Source organism: Falco peregrinus, chromosome 6 (genome assembly GCF_023634155.1).
Source record: "Falco peregrinus isolate bFalPer1 chromosome 6, bFalPer1.pri, whole genome shotgun sequence".
Lineage (NCBI taxonomy): Eukaryota > Metazoa > Chordata > Aves > Falconiformes > Falconidae > Falco > Falco peregrinus.
This window is the reverse complement of record NC_073726.1, coordinates 79,518,283-79,532,907: the sequence shown is the minus strand read 5'-3', so window position 1 is coordinate 79,532,907 and position 14,625 is coordinate 79,518,283. Positions and strand designations below refer to the sequence as shown.

Here is a 14,625-nt window from a genome sequence, read left to right as displayed (position 1 = left end):
GTATTGCATCTGCCAGTTAAAAACCAAAACAAAACAGAAGAGAGTCAGTTTGTTTTCCTCTTGCTAATCTGCAGACAGAATAGCGCACCCATAGTCAAATGAAGCATCCGTTAGCACCTTGCAGTAAGCCCGAGTGCTGGAGGTATTCTGTCCTCCGTGAAGCAAAATGCAGTTTCCCTTAACCTTCCACATAAAGTCACAGCCTAGGGACTGATATTACAGCACGGAACAGTACAGGTAACAGTCCTGCACAATAAAAGGATCTGTCGGATTGCACTCTTTTATTATCAAAAGTGGCAGCAGCAATAAGCAACCTTTTAAAATCCTGAAGAATAAAGGATTAAATCAAGTCTGTCTGATATGAAAGACAGAAGAATCTCCTTACAAGTTAAACTTGAGGAACTATTTTCTTCCTGTGGTTATTGTCCAATTAATCTGTTTTGATCAAAAGTATGTCTGTAAATCCAAAAGCATTGCAGAGAGAGACAGAAAGGTATATGGTATTTGATCACTTAACGTATGAAAGAAAAACTAATATAGATAACAACTTACATCAACCCTGAAACTAAGGGGAAAAGCATACTGAGGATAATTATTTGTACGGAGCATATTTTTGCAAAGGTCTCTAATTTAATAAAACTAAATACTGTTAATGAACTGACAAGCACTACAGGTTTGCTTCATATTTCAAGTGCAAAAGTTCACTGCACAGCAGGTGTATCAGAACTTGGAATAAAACATGAGTCACATTTTCCTATTATCTTGTAGTCCGGACACCGAATAGCTCCTTGTATAACAAATACCCAATCTGTGTAATAAAACAGCTGATGATCAAGAGGGACAGCTTTCTAATGTTTTCTCTTTGTTTCCTAAGTTTTTTGACTGGTGGCCCTGACAGGCTGCACCCACGAGTGCTGAAGGAGCGGGGTGATGTCATTGCCAGGCTGCTCACAATTATCTCTGGGAAGTCACAGTGAATGAATTTCCTGAAGAATGGAAGAGAACAAATGCCTCGTCTTCAAGGAGGACAAGAGAGAAGATCTATGAAACTACAGGCTGGTCAACCTCTTCTCACTGTCAGGGAAGGTCATGGGGAAAATCCTCCTGGAAACAACGTCCAAACACATGAAGGACAAGAAGGTGACTGGGAGAAGTCAGCTTGTATTTATGAAGGGGCTACCATGTTTAACTAACCTCACAGCCTTCTACAATGAGGTGGCTAGCTTGGTGGATGAAGGGAGAGCAGTGGTCGTTGTTCACCTTGACATCAGGAAGGTTTTTAATACTGTCTGCCATGACTTCATCACTGACAAGCTGACAATGTACAGGTTGGGTAAGTGGACAGTGAGGTGGATGCTGGGAAGGACTGCACCCTCAACAACTTCACAGGTGATACAAATCTGGGAGGAGTAGCTGATGTACCAAAGGGTTGGGCTGCCATTCAGAGGGACCTCAACAGGCGAGAGAAATGGGCTGACAGGAACCTCACAAAGTTCCACAAAGGGAAATGCAAAGCCCTGCATCTGGGGAGGAATAAGCCCTATGCACCAGTACACACTGAGGACCTATATTCCCAACGAGTGATTATAATCCAACAGTTCAAAGCACAAAGGAAAGAGCTAAATGAGATTTTAGGATGCATCAGTCATCTGAACATGGTTACTCTTAAGGTAGTTATCAATTCTACAGGGCCAAGCTCTGGAGTACTGAGCATAATTTTTGGCTATCCCTCTTTAGGAAAGATTACATCAAAATGGAAAATGTGTAAAGAAGTGCTAGGAGGACAGTCAGGGGAATATCAAAGACCTGTTATATGAGGAGAAACTGGAAGAAACAGTCCATCTTAAGCTGAAATAAATAAAGCTCATGAAAGGATGTGGTTCCTGTCAACAAATAATACAGCAGTAAACAATAATCAGAATTATGGGATCAAGTAAACCAAACATTCTTAAATAAGAAAATCATTATACTTAGAATTACATTAAACATTAGTTTGTAACAGAGTTCTGTACTTTGTGACCCAGGTCAACCTTCTGGTCTTACTTAGATACTCCAAATAATGGTCAAAATTCTGTCATGAAGTCAAGGCAATATTTCTCTTGAATTCCTCTGGGTGTCCAGAATTCATGCCAGTGTCTGAAAACTAATTGTAGTTTATAATGCCACAGAGAACATCAGTCTTTTAAATAAATATCTGCCTGTGGTAAAAGACATGAATTTATGTCTGACCTCTTCTTTGGGAATAGGGACCCTGTCTGGTGCTCTCTGTCTGCCAGTGCATTGCTAACAAACATTATATGCACCAGATCTCATACAATGTGTTACAAATAACCGTATTTTTAGTGCTGTTGTCTGCAATCAGTCTGTGTTGAAAAATGATACACATTGAACTGAACTGCAGAGCTGGCTGCAGGTTTTTGCGGGGCTTTGTACAAATGGGTCTTTGGCCAAGTTCCTCCCCAGAAGGACAATCCCTGGCTCTGGACACCAGTTCTTCCCTCCCAGCTCTGGCAACACACCTCTACTCCAACCAAATAACTCAAGAATTCAAAGCAGGCCAAGCTAAGCAAGCTCATCTGCAGGAGTGCATCCAGACAAGGAAGGATTTTGGATAGTCTGTTGAGAACTGTGGTCCAGACTCATTGTTTTGGTGACATCACAATTCATAACCTCCAAAGATCCTGCCAAAAATCTCTTGAGAATAGAGGGAAGTGAAAAACAAGCAGTAGAAAAAGGCCTCCACCCTCAAGGCCATTCTTCTAAAACATAACAATAAAACAGTGGAAAACATTTTCTCTAGCTTAGCTTTGCAGTTTGCTTTTAAAAACAGACATTCGTGGACCAATCTCTACTCCTTCACAATCTCAGAACGCATGTCTCACACCCTGGGTGTCAACTCCTGATTGCACTGGAATCGAGTCTGACTATTTTGGCATTAAGTGTTGTTAACGAGTGTTCAGAAACAGGGCAGACTTATCATCTCACAACTGTATTTTTCCAGTGTTGTGGATTCAACCATACACGTGCATATTCATGTGGCTCCCAGCTGGAAACCTTTGGGCAAGCAGTTCATACCGAGGACATTTGTGCCTCCTTCCACCCTGTTCAGGGGACCAACAATGTGGGGGGGGGGAATGGCCTCTCCTCAGTTTCTCATAACCAGATGTTTGTAATGTAGGGCATCTGAAAGGAAGGGATAGTAGGAAGCAGATGGTAGAAATTACTCTTGATTATGACATCTCGAAGAATCTCACTTACTGTGCAGAAAGTGATGATTCTTTTTTCTCCGAATACGACCATGTGTCTTTTACTGCAGCGGATGGGCTCACGGCACCCCTCAGAGCTGGCATGCCAAAGATGATCGAATGGAAATTACAGTACCGTTCTTCTGAACCTAGCGCCCCTTCAGCTGTTTTGCCAAGTGCATAATGTTTCATGCAAATCAGCCAGAGACATCTCAGGCATCTGAGAGACAAAACACTTCTAGGAAAGGCCAATGACATTGTCTGTATTCAGCTGAAATGCGCCGTTTTATTTAGAGGAGTATACAGGAAAGTTGTAACACGCAGGCGTACACTGTCTGGTCCATTTTTTTAAGTCTGTGAAGGAATTATTCAGCTTTCTGGTAACATGACACAGAAAAACATGAAGATAAACCAGAGATCCGTTAAGATGGCAGCATGTTTACTTCCTTTTCACCCAGTAATTCTGCATGCTGAGAAAATCCAAGCCTATTTTGGATAAAATTAAATGCAGCTTTATCACTAATTTGTCCATGTAAAAAGGTATGAGCAGCAGGGTATCCAAAAGGACACACATCATGTTAGTGTGATAACAGCAAGGATGCCTATCCTGATGTTAAGGTAGTATGAATACTACGTACATAAGTTACAGAGAGATTTCAGGAGTCTCTGGAAGAGGATTGTAGAAACACAGCTGGAACTCAGATCTTTAATTTTACAAAAGCTGTCATGAAGACCTATCAGATAAGTGATTAAAGGTCACACAAATTCAAACATTTTCTGCACATGATTCATGTGCTAGCTAGGAACTATGCTTACACAGACAAAATGTGTACAAGCATATGGTTGTTTTTAAAAAAGGTAGTTTGCTAATCTTAACGGGATTGCCATACCGTGTGGGAGTTCAAAGAAAGAAATGTGGTTAAAATCTGTATAACCTTTGACTTCTATGATGTAATAATGGCTTATTCAGCTGCTACAGTGAACATTTTCTGCAAAAGAAAGATAAGCTTAAGAATGTTACCCAAAAGCATGATTCCTGGAATGAGAAACCCTGAATTGTTTCTGGGAATTGTGCAAAAAAAATAATCAGAAGTAAAAAGGACTGGGTAATTTTCATGGCAGTAGCATTCCAGCTAGATCAAAAAGGGACAGATTTTTTTTGAAGGAACAATCTACAATAGCAGCTATTCTGTACAGCTCGTGATGATGGAAGAGTCTATGTACAACCCAGGATTAGATAGCTGTTCATTACTCAGTGCTGATCTATGGAACAGTTATAAAACTGATGATATCAAACCAAAGCTACACCTGAGCCTAAGTGGGCTTATCAAGCTAGTGCTAGCAAAGCTTTCCAGTTCTTCAGTGCAATAAGCGATGTGGCTATCAAAGTCATTGACCTCCCAGTCCACATGACCAGCTACAGTTGGGTTTGGATTTGGAAGTGACTCCAGGTCAAGGGGTCAAAGTCACACCTCCTTATTATGATATTTTCAATCTTTTAAGCACATTAATTGATTAAGTTTGTAAAATGCAGTGCAGGTCTTGCCCTTTACTCAATTTACTCTGCAAGAGACTCAGCACTGGAATGTGAGAAAACAGAATATGATTATCGCTTTTCAGCATATGCAGATACAGGCAGCAGATGGACCCTGTGAAAGTTAAGCACTAGTCCAACATGTTTCAGTAACAGTATGTCATCCAGAGTTTTTGGAACTCAGGATTACGACAGACATGCATTGGTTTAGGTTTTCAGTAATAAAAATACTTTCAACTTTGTGTTATTGTGTTTAACAATGTGTTATTGTTTAATTGTGTACAGGTACAGGAAGTGTACCTTCCTGGCGAAACCTTTCTTGTGCTGTCAAGAAAACTCTTTTACTATTAATGCTCATCCATCTAACTGTCAGCTGAAAAAAACCCCAAGTCTACATAAATAATTTGATCCTCAAAAAGACAGACTGGCCATCCCCATTATTCGGAGTCACATGCTTTGCCTTCCAACCTGCCTTTACATCTGTAATCTCCTGACGCAAAACCAGAATAGCTGCATATCCCTTTTGTCAGGGCTCCACTATGCTATAGGTCCAGGACAGACAAAGTGTGTTTGGCCTGATTTGCTACACCAAAGCAATTTTTCTTGAAACAATGACACCGGGCTAATATTAGGTGGACAAGTCAACTGCATTTGTAGCAGGGATGGCAGTCAAGTGCTGGCAGCTACGATTTGTAGTCTTGACTTTTTGGCTGTCCTTACAACAAACTGTGGAAATGCTGTTTCTAGCAATGCAAATACACTCTGGCTGGCCACTTCTGGCATCAAATAGACCCAGAGACACATTAAGACAAGAGGGAAGCCAGCTGACTTCAAAGGTTCAACTGGTAATAGGTTAACATGGTAAGTACAGCCTTGTCGCAACTCAATCTTCTGTGTAAGCCTAGGTATTAGGCAGAAGACGACCTGAAAGTATGACAGAGAAAGACATACAACACAAAATCTGGCCTCACGATTCCCTGAAACAAATGGTTTGAATTGGGACTAAAGGAGCAATGCCATTCTCCAACCAAGATGATGTATTTGCTCTATCTCTTCAGACTGGAGTCAGAATGAACATGTTCCTCCTCCATTTCGTATGCAGAGAAAGAAGTGAAAAGGAGCTTTTTATTTTCTGCAGAGACATTCCTGTTTACCAGAAGACCGTACATCAAATGTACCAATGCACTGATGGGGTAAGATGAATAGACACAGCTGAGCTGTGGCATTAATCACCTTTGGACAATAAACTATTCTCAGTCCTTCCACTAGGTTGTTCTTACAGGTTCCCCTAAAGAGCATACCAGCTTGAACTTCGTAACAAATGCATGAAACGTGAAGTCAGGATGCCCTCTTGGAATACCCACAAGAGCAGAGCACAAGCCAGGAGACAGTCTCCAATGCATCTGCTGTAGCCTGCAAAGCTGCGTTCATCACCAGCAGTCCCCCTCCAGAACTGCTTTAGACTACTGTTTTCCCTCAGAAATACGACAACAGTACTTCTCTCTTCCAAGTGTGGACATCACATTGGATCTTTATGGACTGACAGGCAATTACTCACAGTTTGTGTGCTGCTAAGCAATACAATACTCTCTCTAAACAGGCTTAAAGCGTTTGAACCTTTACCTTCTGATAAATTCTTAGCTGAGTGTGATTATTTCAGGACAGCTGAAATCACTGAAGAAACCCAGTTAGCACACTAAGTACAGCAGCAGCACCCTAAAGGAAATGCCTGGTACGTTAGTGTGTTTTGTGGTTGGTTTTAAAACAGCCAACATTTTACTGGAAATTTTTCTTAGGTCTGGAGAACACTCATTTATGGGGAATGTGGCTCTGTTAGCACCAGCAGTGGCCATCACACAATTAGGGGGATTTTTCAGATACAGCCAAACCTCATTTTACGAGGTGTCTGTTTGCAGTTTATGAAAGAGGCTCTTAAAATCATTCGTGGCAATAGCTGATGATGAGGTAGCTGTTATGTTTGGTGATAAGGACAGGCCTAAGGGAGGCAATGCTATGTTGCAACATGCCTTATTTTCTGTGGTGAGGAAAGTAAGTGCTTTCCTGTGGGTTTTTTATTTTGTCTCAGGTCTAACAAAAAAAAAAATAAATCAAGAATGTAGGCAACCAGCTACTAAAAAATTAGAAAAAGACAACTCAGTCTATTTCAGGAAGACTATATCATATCAAAATGCCACAAAAGACAGGGATGTAAGACCACTCAAGAGGTTGTTTTGTCCTTTACTCTCAAGCACAGCTGATAAAATCTGGCCAGTTCTAGGCAGATTTCTAATTAGTTGTTCAAAACTGTATCAAGTGAGGCTGATTCCACAACCTCTCTACGCAATGTGCTCTTGTGCTTCGATGTACCAAATAACAGAGAATTTTTTAATCATGTATTACCTCACTGTCCACTCCAAAAGCCCATTTAAATCCATTCTTTTGTTACTACCTCTAATACACAGGCTCTTACACACTTCAATCTTCAATGTGTCTGAAGACTGCTACTTCATGTGGATGTTTTTCTGTGCACAAATTCACTTGAATTTTTTCAGCTTTCCAGACAGGTTATTTTTGGGACTTCTGTGAGGAGGCTGGAGTTCAAAAGTTACTAAGACTAGGAGACTGAAGGCTGTTCTGAAGGTTCCTAGAAGACCTGAAGATATGGAGAGAAACTTGATACTCAGTCCGCTGAGTCAGCATCACATAAACAGTAACGTGTAAGTAATGGTTCTTCACACACTCAAAGAACATGAAATAAGGGGTGCATCCACATCTCTGATGGATGCAGGTGGCCTAAAGAACCCAGTCTCACCAAGATGACATGGATGGACCTACAGAAAAGGACTCATAACTGGAAGAACTACAACTGCTCTTTCTGACAAGCACATGCTAAATTTTGTCCTTCACTTCTCCCTGTATGAAAAAAACCATGCGAATAATGAAATTACTTCACAGGGTGTTGACAGTCCGAAGTAGCACTTTTTCTTTCTCATTGAAGAACGTATTTATCTTCCCTTGGTTTCTCATTTCAAATTTTTTTTAAAGTGTGATTCGAAATTTCTATACAAGGTGTTACAATTAATCTATTGTTAGTCTTGTTCATTTGTACAAAGGGCATGATCCAAAATACACTGCAGTAAATGACAGTCTTTATATAGATCTCAAAGAGCTTTGGATTGAGTCCAAGTATATGTATATATTCACATTAAAGCAACTAAAATAGGAGGGATATGAGTATATGACAAAGCAGGATGTCTCAGTATCAAACTTTCCTATATTTCCTCATGTAAAATGAGGAAAAACATTTGCACAGTAGGATTTTTATATTTTCAGCTGACCAGAAAATCAGTAAGAATAACTATGCTTTTATATACTGCTTGAGTGAAACACATCTTCTCTGCAGGCATGTTTATTGCTGAATATTTAAGAAAAAAAAAAAAAAAAAAAAAGATGGACGATGATGAAAGATCCTGATATTCTACTACTGCCGTATTTAAAGACTAGTCTGGAAACACTAAGTAGATGGGACAAAATTTATAACACAATGGGACATGGTTCCAATATGTAAGGAACCACAGACTACAGAGAGCAGGGGGAAATAAAGACCCATATTTTTTTGCATATAATTATTTAGCAACAATTTAGGGAAGGTTTCCTTTTGGAGAAAACATTGCTAAAACTCTATCTTATGTGATATTTTCCTCATTTTTTAAATTAGGTATACTGAGCTGCAAATTGCTATCTACCTCTTCCAGATTTTCTGCCAAAGTATTGATATTAGAAGTACTTAGTACTTGACATTTAGTCAGTGATGAGAGCTTCAAAGCTAGAAGATTATAATATTTTGAATGGACATACTGCTGGTAGCATTTGTACTGTATATCCTTCCAGTGCTTAGTAAATCCTTGGAAACAGCCTAAAAGCTGGAATATACCAGACAAAGTATTTCTGTATCCATACACTTATTTCGGCATCAATACAAACAATTTTTTTAGGTATTGCTTTCTTTATTACTAAGCTTAAGGTCTCAATCCAGATTTTGACTAGACTTAAAAATAAACCCTTTAGCAGGGAATATCTTACAACCTTGTGCAGCATGGGTCATTTGTGGGTGCTACAATAATCCAGAAAATAACGTATTTCCTATACTTGTGTAGTAAATACCCAAAACTTCATCAGACGTGTCATTCATGTTTTTTCAATGAAAATTTTCAAATAACCTGAAATCAAATCAAAAGAAGAATTTGAATGAGAATTCCTGAAAATCTAGAAATTCAGTTTCTTCTTAATATCCAACTACACTTACTTGAAATCCAAAGGACAATTTCTCAAAACTTTTAAGTCTAAAGTAGGTTATGCAAAGTACAGAGACAAAGCACTCATGAGTGCTGGGAGGGAAAAAAAAATTTTACTTGTTTAGAAAAGTGGAAGCAAGAAGCTTCATTAACTGCACTAGCCAAAGATATGTCAGCATGTTCAGGAGAGCATTAGCACTGGAGATCCTTCTTTAGAACTGCTGCATCCTGTTGATCACAGAAGGCTTTCCACACAACTTTTACTGGACTGTCCCAGTGTCTTGCTAGAGGTCATTTCAGCAGGACAAGTATCCTCACCAAGTCTGACAACCAGGCAGGTCACTGTCACAATTTTCCCCTTACTGTACACGCTCTCCCTGTCACTGTAAATTACCCAGTACAACAGCTTTTAGGTACTGCTTTGACTATTCCTTTTTTCACTTACTTAACATTATTCTGAGCATTTCTAAACTAATTTTCACTCACACAATATTGTGGATGGTAATTCTTTACATTCTTCCAGGGCTCTTGACTGATCTGTACTTGACCCTTTCTCCCCTTTCTATTCTGTCTTTTTGCTTCTTGTGACCTCTTCCTCTGTCTTCTCTCTTGATCCTGATGATCCTTCATAGACTTCGAGGACAAGTTTTCTATTTTTTCTCATGCTGCAGTCTTCTGAATCCTCTGCCTCCACTTCCACATCTTATCTCTGAGCAATGTTATCTGGGAGAGTCAGTTTAATTATATATGATAACTCTTAAAATCTCAGCACCGGGCCTACTTCTTCCATTGAAACTTACATGTAAATACATGTGCCTCACATTTCCCAAGTGCTCTACAAAAACTTCTGCCTATTCTGACTAAAATGACCTACTTATTTTGTTGTTTCTTAACTTTACTCATTTTCTTTACTCCCTGTCACTGTCAACCATTGCTTTTCTGTTACTTTTTTAAAGAAAGTTTTTATTCTTTTATAAGAATAGTAGTTTCTATACGAAACTACTCTATGCTACCATTACAATTCTTGTCTGTACCCTGGTGCGTTTGTTTTTCGGGGGGGATTTCAGCTCTTTCTCATCTCCTTTTATTCTCTACAGATATTTCATTACATCGAGTAGACACACTTCTCTATTTACTGAATTGATTTTGCCACCTACTTCTTTAGATCTATCTGTAACTGACAAAACCAAACTTAAATTCTTTTATTGTCCCAGGTAACTATTTCTGTCAAGCTCCAGAGGCCTAAGATCCATCTTTCATTTCAGAAAATGTTAATAAAATTACTGTAGAACAAGTTGGTCTTAACACAACTATATATTAAAAACACATGTAAAGTTGATATGAAACTTGCAGAATGGGCTGAAGTGCAACCATAAATAAATAACTTTTGAAAATGCATTGACCTGCTATCAAATAATGCCTGAAATCTGACAGAGCAGTATAAACATACTGCAGTAACTTGATAAGCTAGTTTATGGATTTTCATCTTGGATTTCACTGACACGTCTGCTTTCAATTACACAGATGAAAACCAAGAGTTTAACATCTTTCTCTTCCCCTGATTGCAATAAAATGCCATGTCTCAAAATGGACTATTAAAACAAAACTCAACTGAAAACTAATTTAGAGATAGCACTCATATTTTAGAACAGTGTTTTTGGCTAATATGTGATTTTGGGGAAGAGATTTTATCTATGATAGCAGGCAAGAAAGCATACATTTAGCCTTTTCTAAGTCTTACCTCCACCCATATATTTCTTATAAATTTACTGCTATAAAAGCACATGTAAAAATCATAATCTTAAAATAAAACTCATTCCACAAAGCCAGTGGAACATTTTTTTTTATTACAAACTGTAAGCTCACACTGAATAGACATGTTTCCAGATGTTTAGTGATTTAAACTGTCTGTGCCTGTAGTACCAAGACATGCCAAAGACACAGCTAGAGGATGACCTATTCATACACTGACTGGACAAAATTACGTGAGTAATTTATCTTCTTCATTAGATAGCAGTTTATATCATAACGGAATTTTTTTTTAAAAAAATGCAATGTTTACAATAAAACAAAGTTGCATTATAGAATTTAGAAGGTTTTTAAGATGCTTACTCTTGCCGAGAACGATGCGCACATCTCTATTCACATACACTGGGCACATTCACTGAAGGCAGTCCCTTCTGTTTTTTTTCAGAATGACAACTTTAATTAATAGATACTGATGAATTGATGATTTATTAGTAAGGAAAACAATTAAGAAAACTAAGGGTAACAACCTTGGGAGGAAGCTGTATTTCAGAAACATGTTGTCCTAGTAACTTGGCAAATGTAATCACTAAAGCACTTAGGAGCTTGTCTTTGCCCCAGGTCTCCTTGTTCTAGTCATGCAGAGGAACCCAGGCTCTGCCCCAAAGAACCTGCACTTGACACCATCTTACAAGGTCATTACTTCATCTGCCTGTAAAACACAGATGGCACATGAAATAATGCAGAAAAAAGACTTTTCTGACAGCAATTACTAGTAATTATTAAATATTAATTACAATTACTAGTATTTCACCTGAGCAAAGTCTACGATCCTCATTTGCTTTTAGATGTTTAAATCTAATTTTATCCAGTGTACTGTTTTCAAAGTTCTAAGGATGTAGAAATTCTCAGTGAAATTCAAGTATGGATTTTCATTTGAGAATAAAAAAATGATAATAACTTTTATTGCCAAATTTGGTTGTACTTTGTATTAAAAAGATTTCAAAAACCTGAACTTAGATATCAAAATACTTATCATTTTTTCTTACAAAAAGTAGTCCAGTAATTAAGGTCAAGTGTACAGAGGTCACAAAACGAAATTCTTCAGTGTTTTACAATAATGTTGAATGCTTAAAATTACTATGTCTGTTCACCATGATACATCAAAGCCACAGTTTTGCTAACGTACTCTACTGTTTGAGAGAAAACTGGAGCTATCTTGGGATTCTGGCATTAAGTGTTGTTTTTCTAACCTTCTTTCTCCTGTCCCTCCTTTTTGAAAGGGTGTGCCTAACATCTATTGAAAGCAAATATTTTAAAGGGTATCTGTGACAAGTGCTCTGCTACGTGAAAATCGGAGAGCCAAACTACTGCAACAGTAACAAATAATTTATTTCACTGGCTTTTGTCTGCCATCCTTAGGCCCAGGCCAGACCATATGTTTCTAAATGTTTGCCAGGAGTGCAGCATAATCAAAGCCTCCACTCAGAAGGGCCCCCTTGGGGGTGCTCTAATAGAAAGTCACTAACCTGTTAGCTACAATAAATTATCGCCATATGAAAAGCAGTTTCTTTGTTATAACTTACCAGTTATACTCATGTTGCATTGCTATGCTGAATTAAGTCAAGTGAAGATCCCCTTTTTATATAGCATTAATAGAAAAGGAAAAAAAATCGGCCCGCACGGGAAGGGAGCCATGGCCCTGACCCAGATCCCCGATCCCAAAAGCAACCCCACCACCATTCCTAAATGTCTCATAGGCTGTTTTCAAAAAGCCTGCGTCCCTTACTTCGTCATTCCCCCCTCTCCACCGAGATCTCAGGTAACAGCTGATCCCGTTCCCCACGTTTGGGGGGCGTGTGAGTCGGTCCCCAGCAGACCAGACCCGACACCTCACCCCGCCGCTGGGATCGGGACGCGGTGCCTTCGCGGCGTGCGGCCGAGCCCGCTGCCACCACCGGGCGCACCTCGGTGCGCGGGGGCACCGTGCGACGTGTCGCCGCTCCCGGGACGCCGGCCTGCAAAAGGCCCCAGAGGCGCCCCCGGCGGCCCGACCGGCCCCGCCGCCAGGAGCCCGGGGGGCAGCTCGGGGGGCGCCGGGGAGGCGGGGGGGCGCCGGGCCGACAGCGCAGCCGAGCCCCGTGGGGGGAGACTCACCAGCTCCCAGCAGCGGTGTCCGTCCCGGCGGAGCCTCGCACGGAGCCTCCGGCGCGGAGCGAACCTGCCCGGGCGGCAGCGGCGGGGCCGGTGCACGCCACGCCTTTCTGCTCGCTCGAACGTGGTAGCGGCGCTTTAAAGCCTGCCCGGGGCATAGGGAAGGGGGGTACCAGGGGAAGCCCAGCTGCCCCGCCACCCTACCCTCGCGGGACACAGCTCCCGCGCCCTCCAGCCACCAGAGAGGGAGCGGGCACCGCCGGTGCCGCCAGCCCGGGGGGCCGGCGAGGCACCCGGCAGCCTCCCAGCCGCCTCCCGGCCAGGCGGGGCTGCGCCGGCGTCCCGCAGCTCGCCGGGGCGCCCGGGACCCTGCGGCGCCCGCCCCGGGGGCAGAGCCGGGCCCGGGGCGGCGGCGGCGGGGGGAGAGCGCGGCGCAGCCCGGCGGGTGCCCGCAGCTCGGCTCGGCGCCGCTCCCCGCACTTACCTTGGCCCCGCAGCGAAGGCACCAGCGCCAGGAGCAAGAGCAGCCGCAGCGGCCGGGCCCCGCGGAGGTTGTCCATCTGCCGGCCGCAGCTCCCCGCCGGCGGGAGCACTCGCACCGCCCGGGAGCTTGGCTCTCCTGCAGCAGCGTCCAGCCGGCTCCCCCCTTTTCGCTCGCTGCCGCTGTTTCTGATGTTATCCCAGCCGCCTGAGACCGGTTGGAAAGGAGCTCGCAGGACCCCCCCACTCGGTGGGCTTTACAAAGATTTAATTCACTGCCTATCCGGTTAATTATACTGCCTGCAAGTGCTTAGCAGAACAGAGCCGCCACCAGAGCTGGGAGGCAAAGACCCCGTTGCTTCTGATACCCCTACCTCTCTGCCCGCCGCCCCCCACACGCTGTGCAAGTGACTCCTTTTAGCTCGGAAACTTTACAGATACTCAGCGTGAACCTAGGGCCGGCGTGACTGATTCCGCGAAGGAGAAATGCAGCGACTTCTCTCGGTGCCAAGGAGGAGAAAGCCACAAACAAAGGCAAAGCAAAACAAAACAAAAGAAACCACCTAGCAGAGAAGGGAAGGTTTAACCTCTGGAGGGGAGATTTTCAATCCCCGTTCTCTGTCTTCCCGTGAATTTTACTGCAACCCAGCTTTCGTCAATAAAAAGGATTTTAAGAAGAAGTGATATTCTAGAATCTTTCAATGAAATTCACCGGGAGGGGGGCGGGGGAAGTTCTTTTTTTCCTCCCCCTCTTAAAAAGTTAGGATGAGAATCTCACCCTAAATGAGGCAGTCAGCTCTGCTCTTTCTCTCCCCTCCCTCCTTTTTTTTTTTAAAAAAAAAAAACCAAAAAAACCAAAAAACCAACTCCTTATCTTATTTAAACAGGAACACAAACACTGATAGTGGTCAAAGGAAGAGCTGGAGTTGAAAGCACCCAGTTGGCTATGCTGTTGCCAAGATCTTTAAGATAACATGGGGGATAGTATTTGCAAGCAATGCACATGGAAACAAATGGAGAGTTCATCACCCCTCTGTACTTTGCCCTCAGTTTTACTCAGACAAACAGCTGGAAGTTAGTTTGTGTTTACTTGGTAGTTGTGCCACATGGACTCTGACTGATTATTCCTCATAAAGCAATTTAATCTCTCTCCTCAAAATGTCCAACTGGA

At 41.9% G+C, this 14,625-nt stretch overlaps 1 protein-coding gene across 4 annotated transcripts in view; it reads right to left on the bottom strand.

The window, feature by feature from the left end:
• FBLN1 (fibulin 1) overlaps window positions 1–14,210 on the bottom strand; it is an 81,749-nt gene extending 67,539 nt beyond the window's left edge. Inside the window, exon 1 of one of the 4 annotated variants that reach the window (XM_055808086.1) lies at window positions 13,459–14,210. In XM_055808086.1, the coding sequence (XP_055664061.1) occupies window positions 13,459–13,534 (76 nt within the window). In that variant the 5' untranslated portion in view covers window positions 13,535–14,210. Of the gene's footprint in view, window positions 1–952; window positions 1,076–12,609; window positions 12,695–13,458 lie in introns of those variants that run through there. The other 3 variants (XM_055808085.1, XM_013300732.3, XM_027789395.2) reach the window with 3 other exon arrangements.
• Window positions 14,211–14,625: the final 415 nt, after the last annotated feature.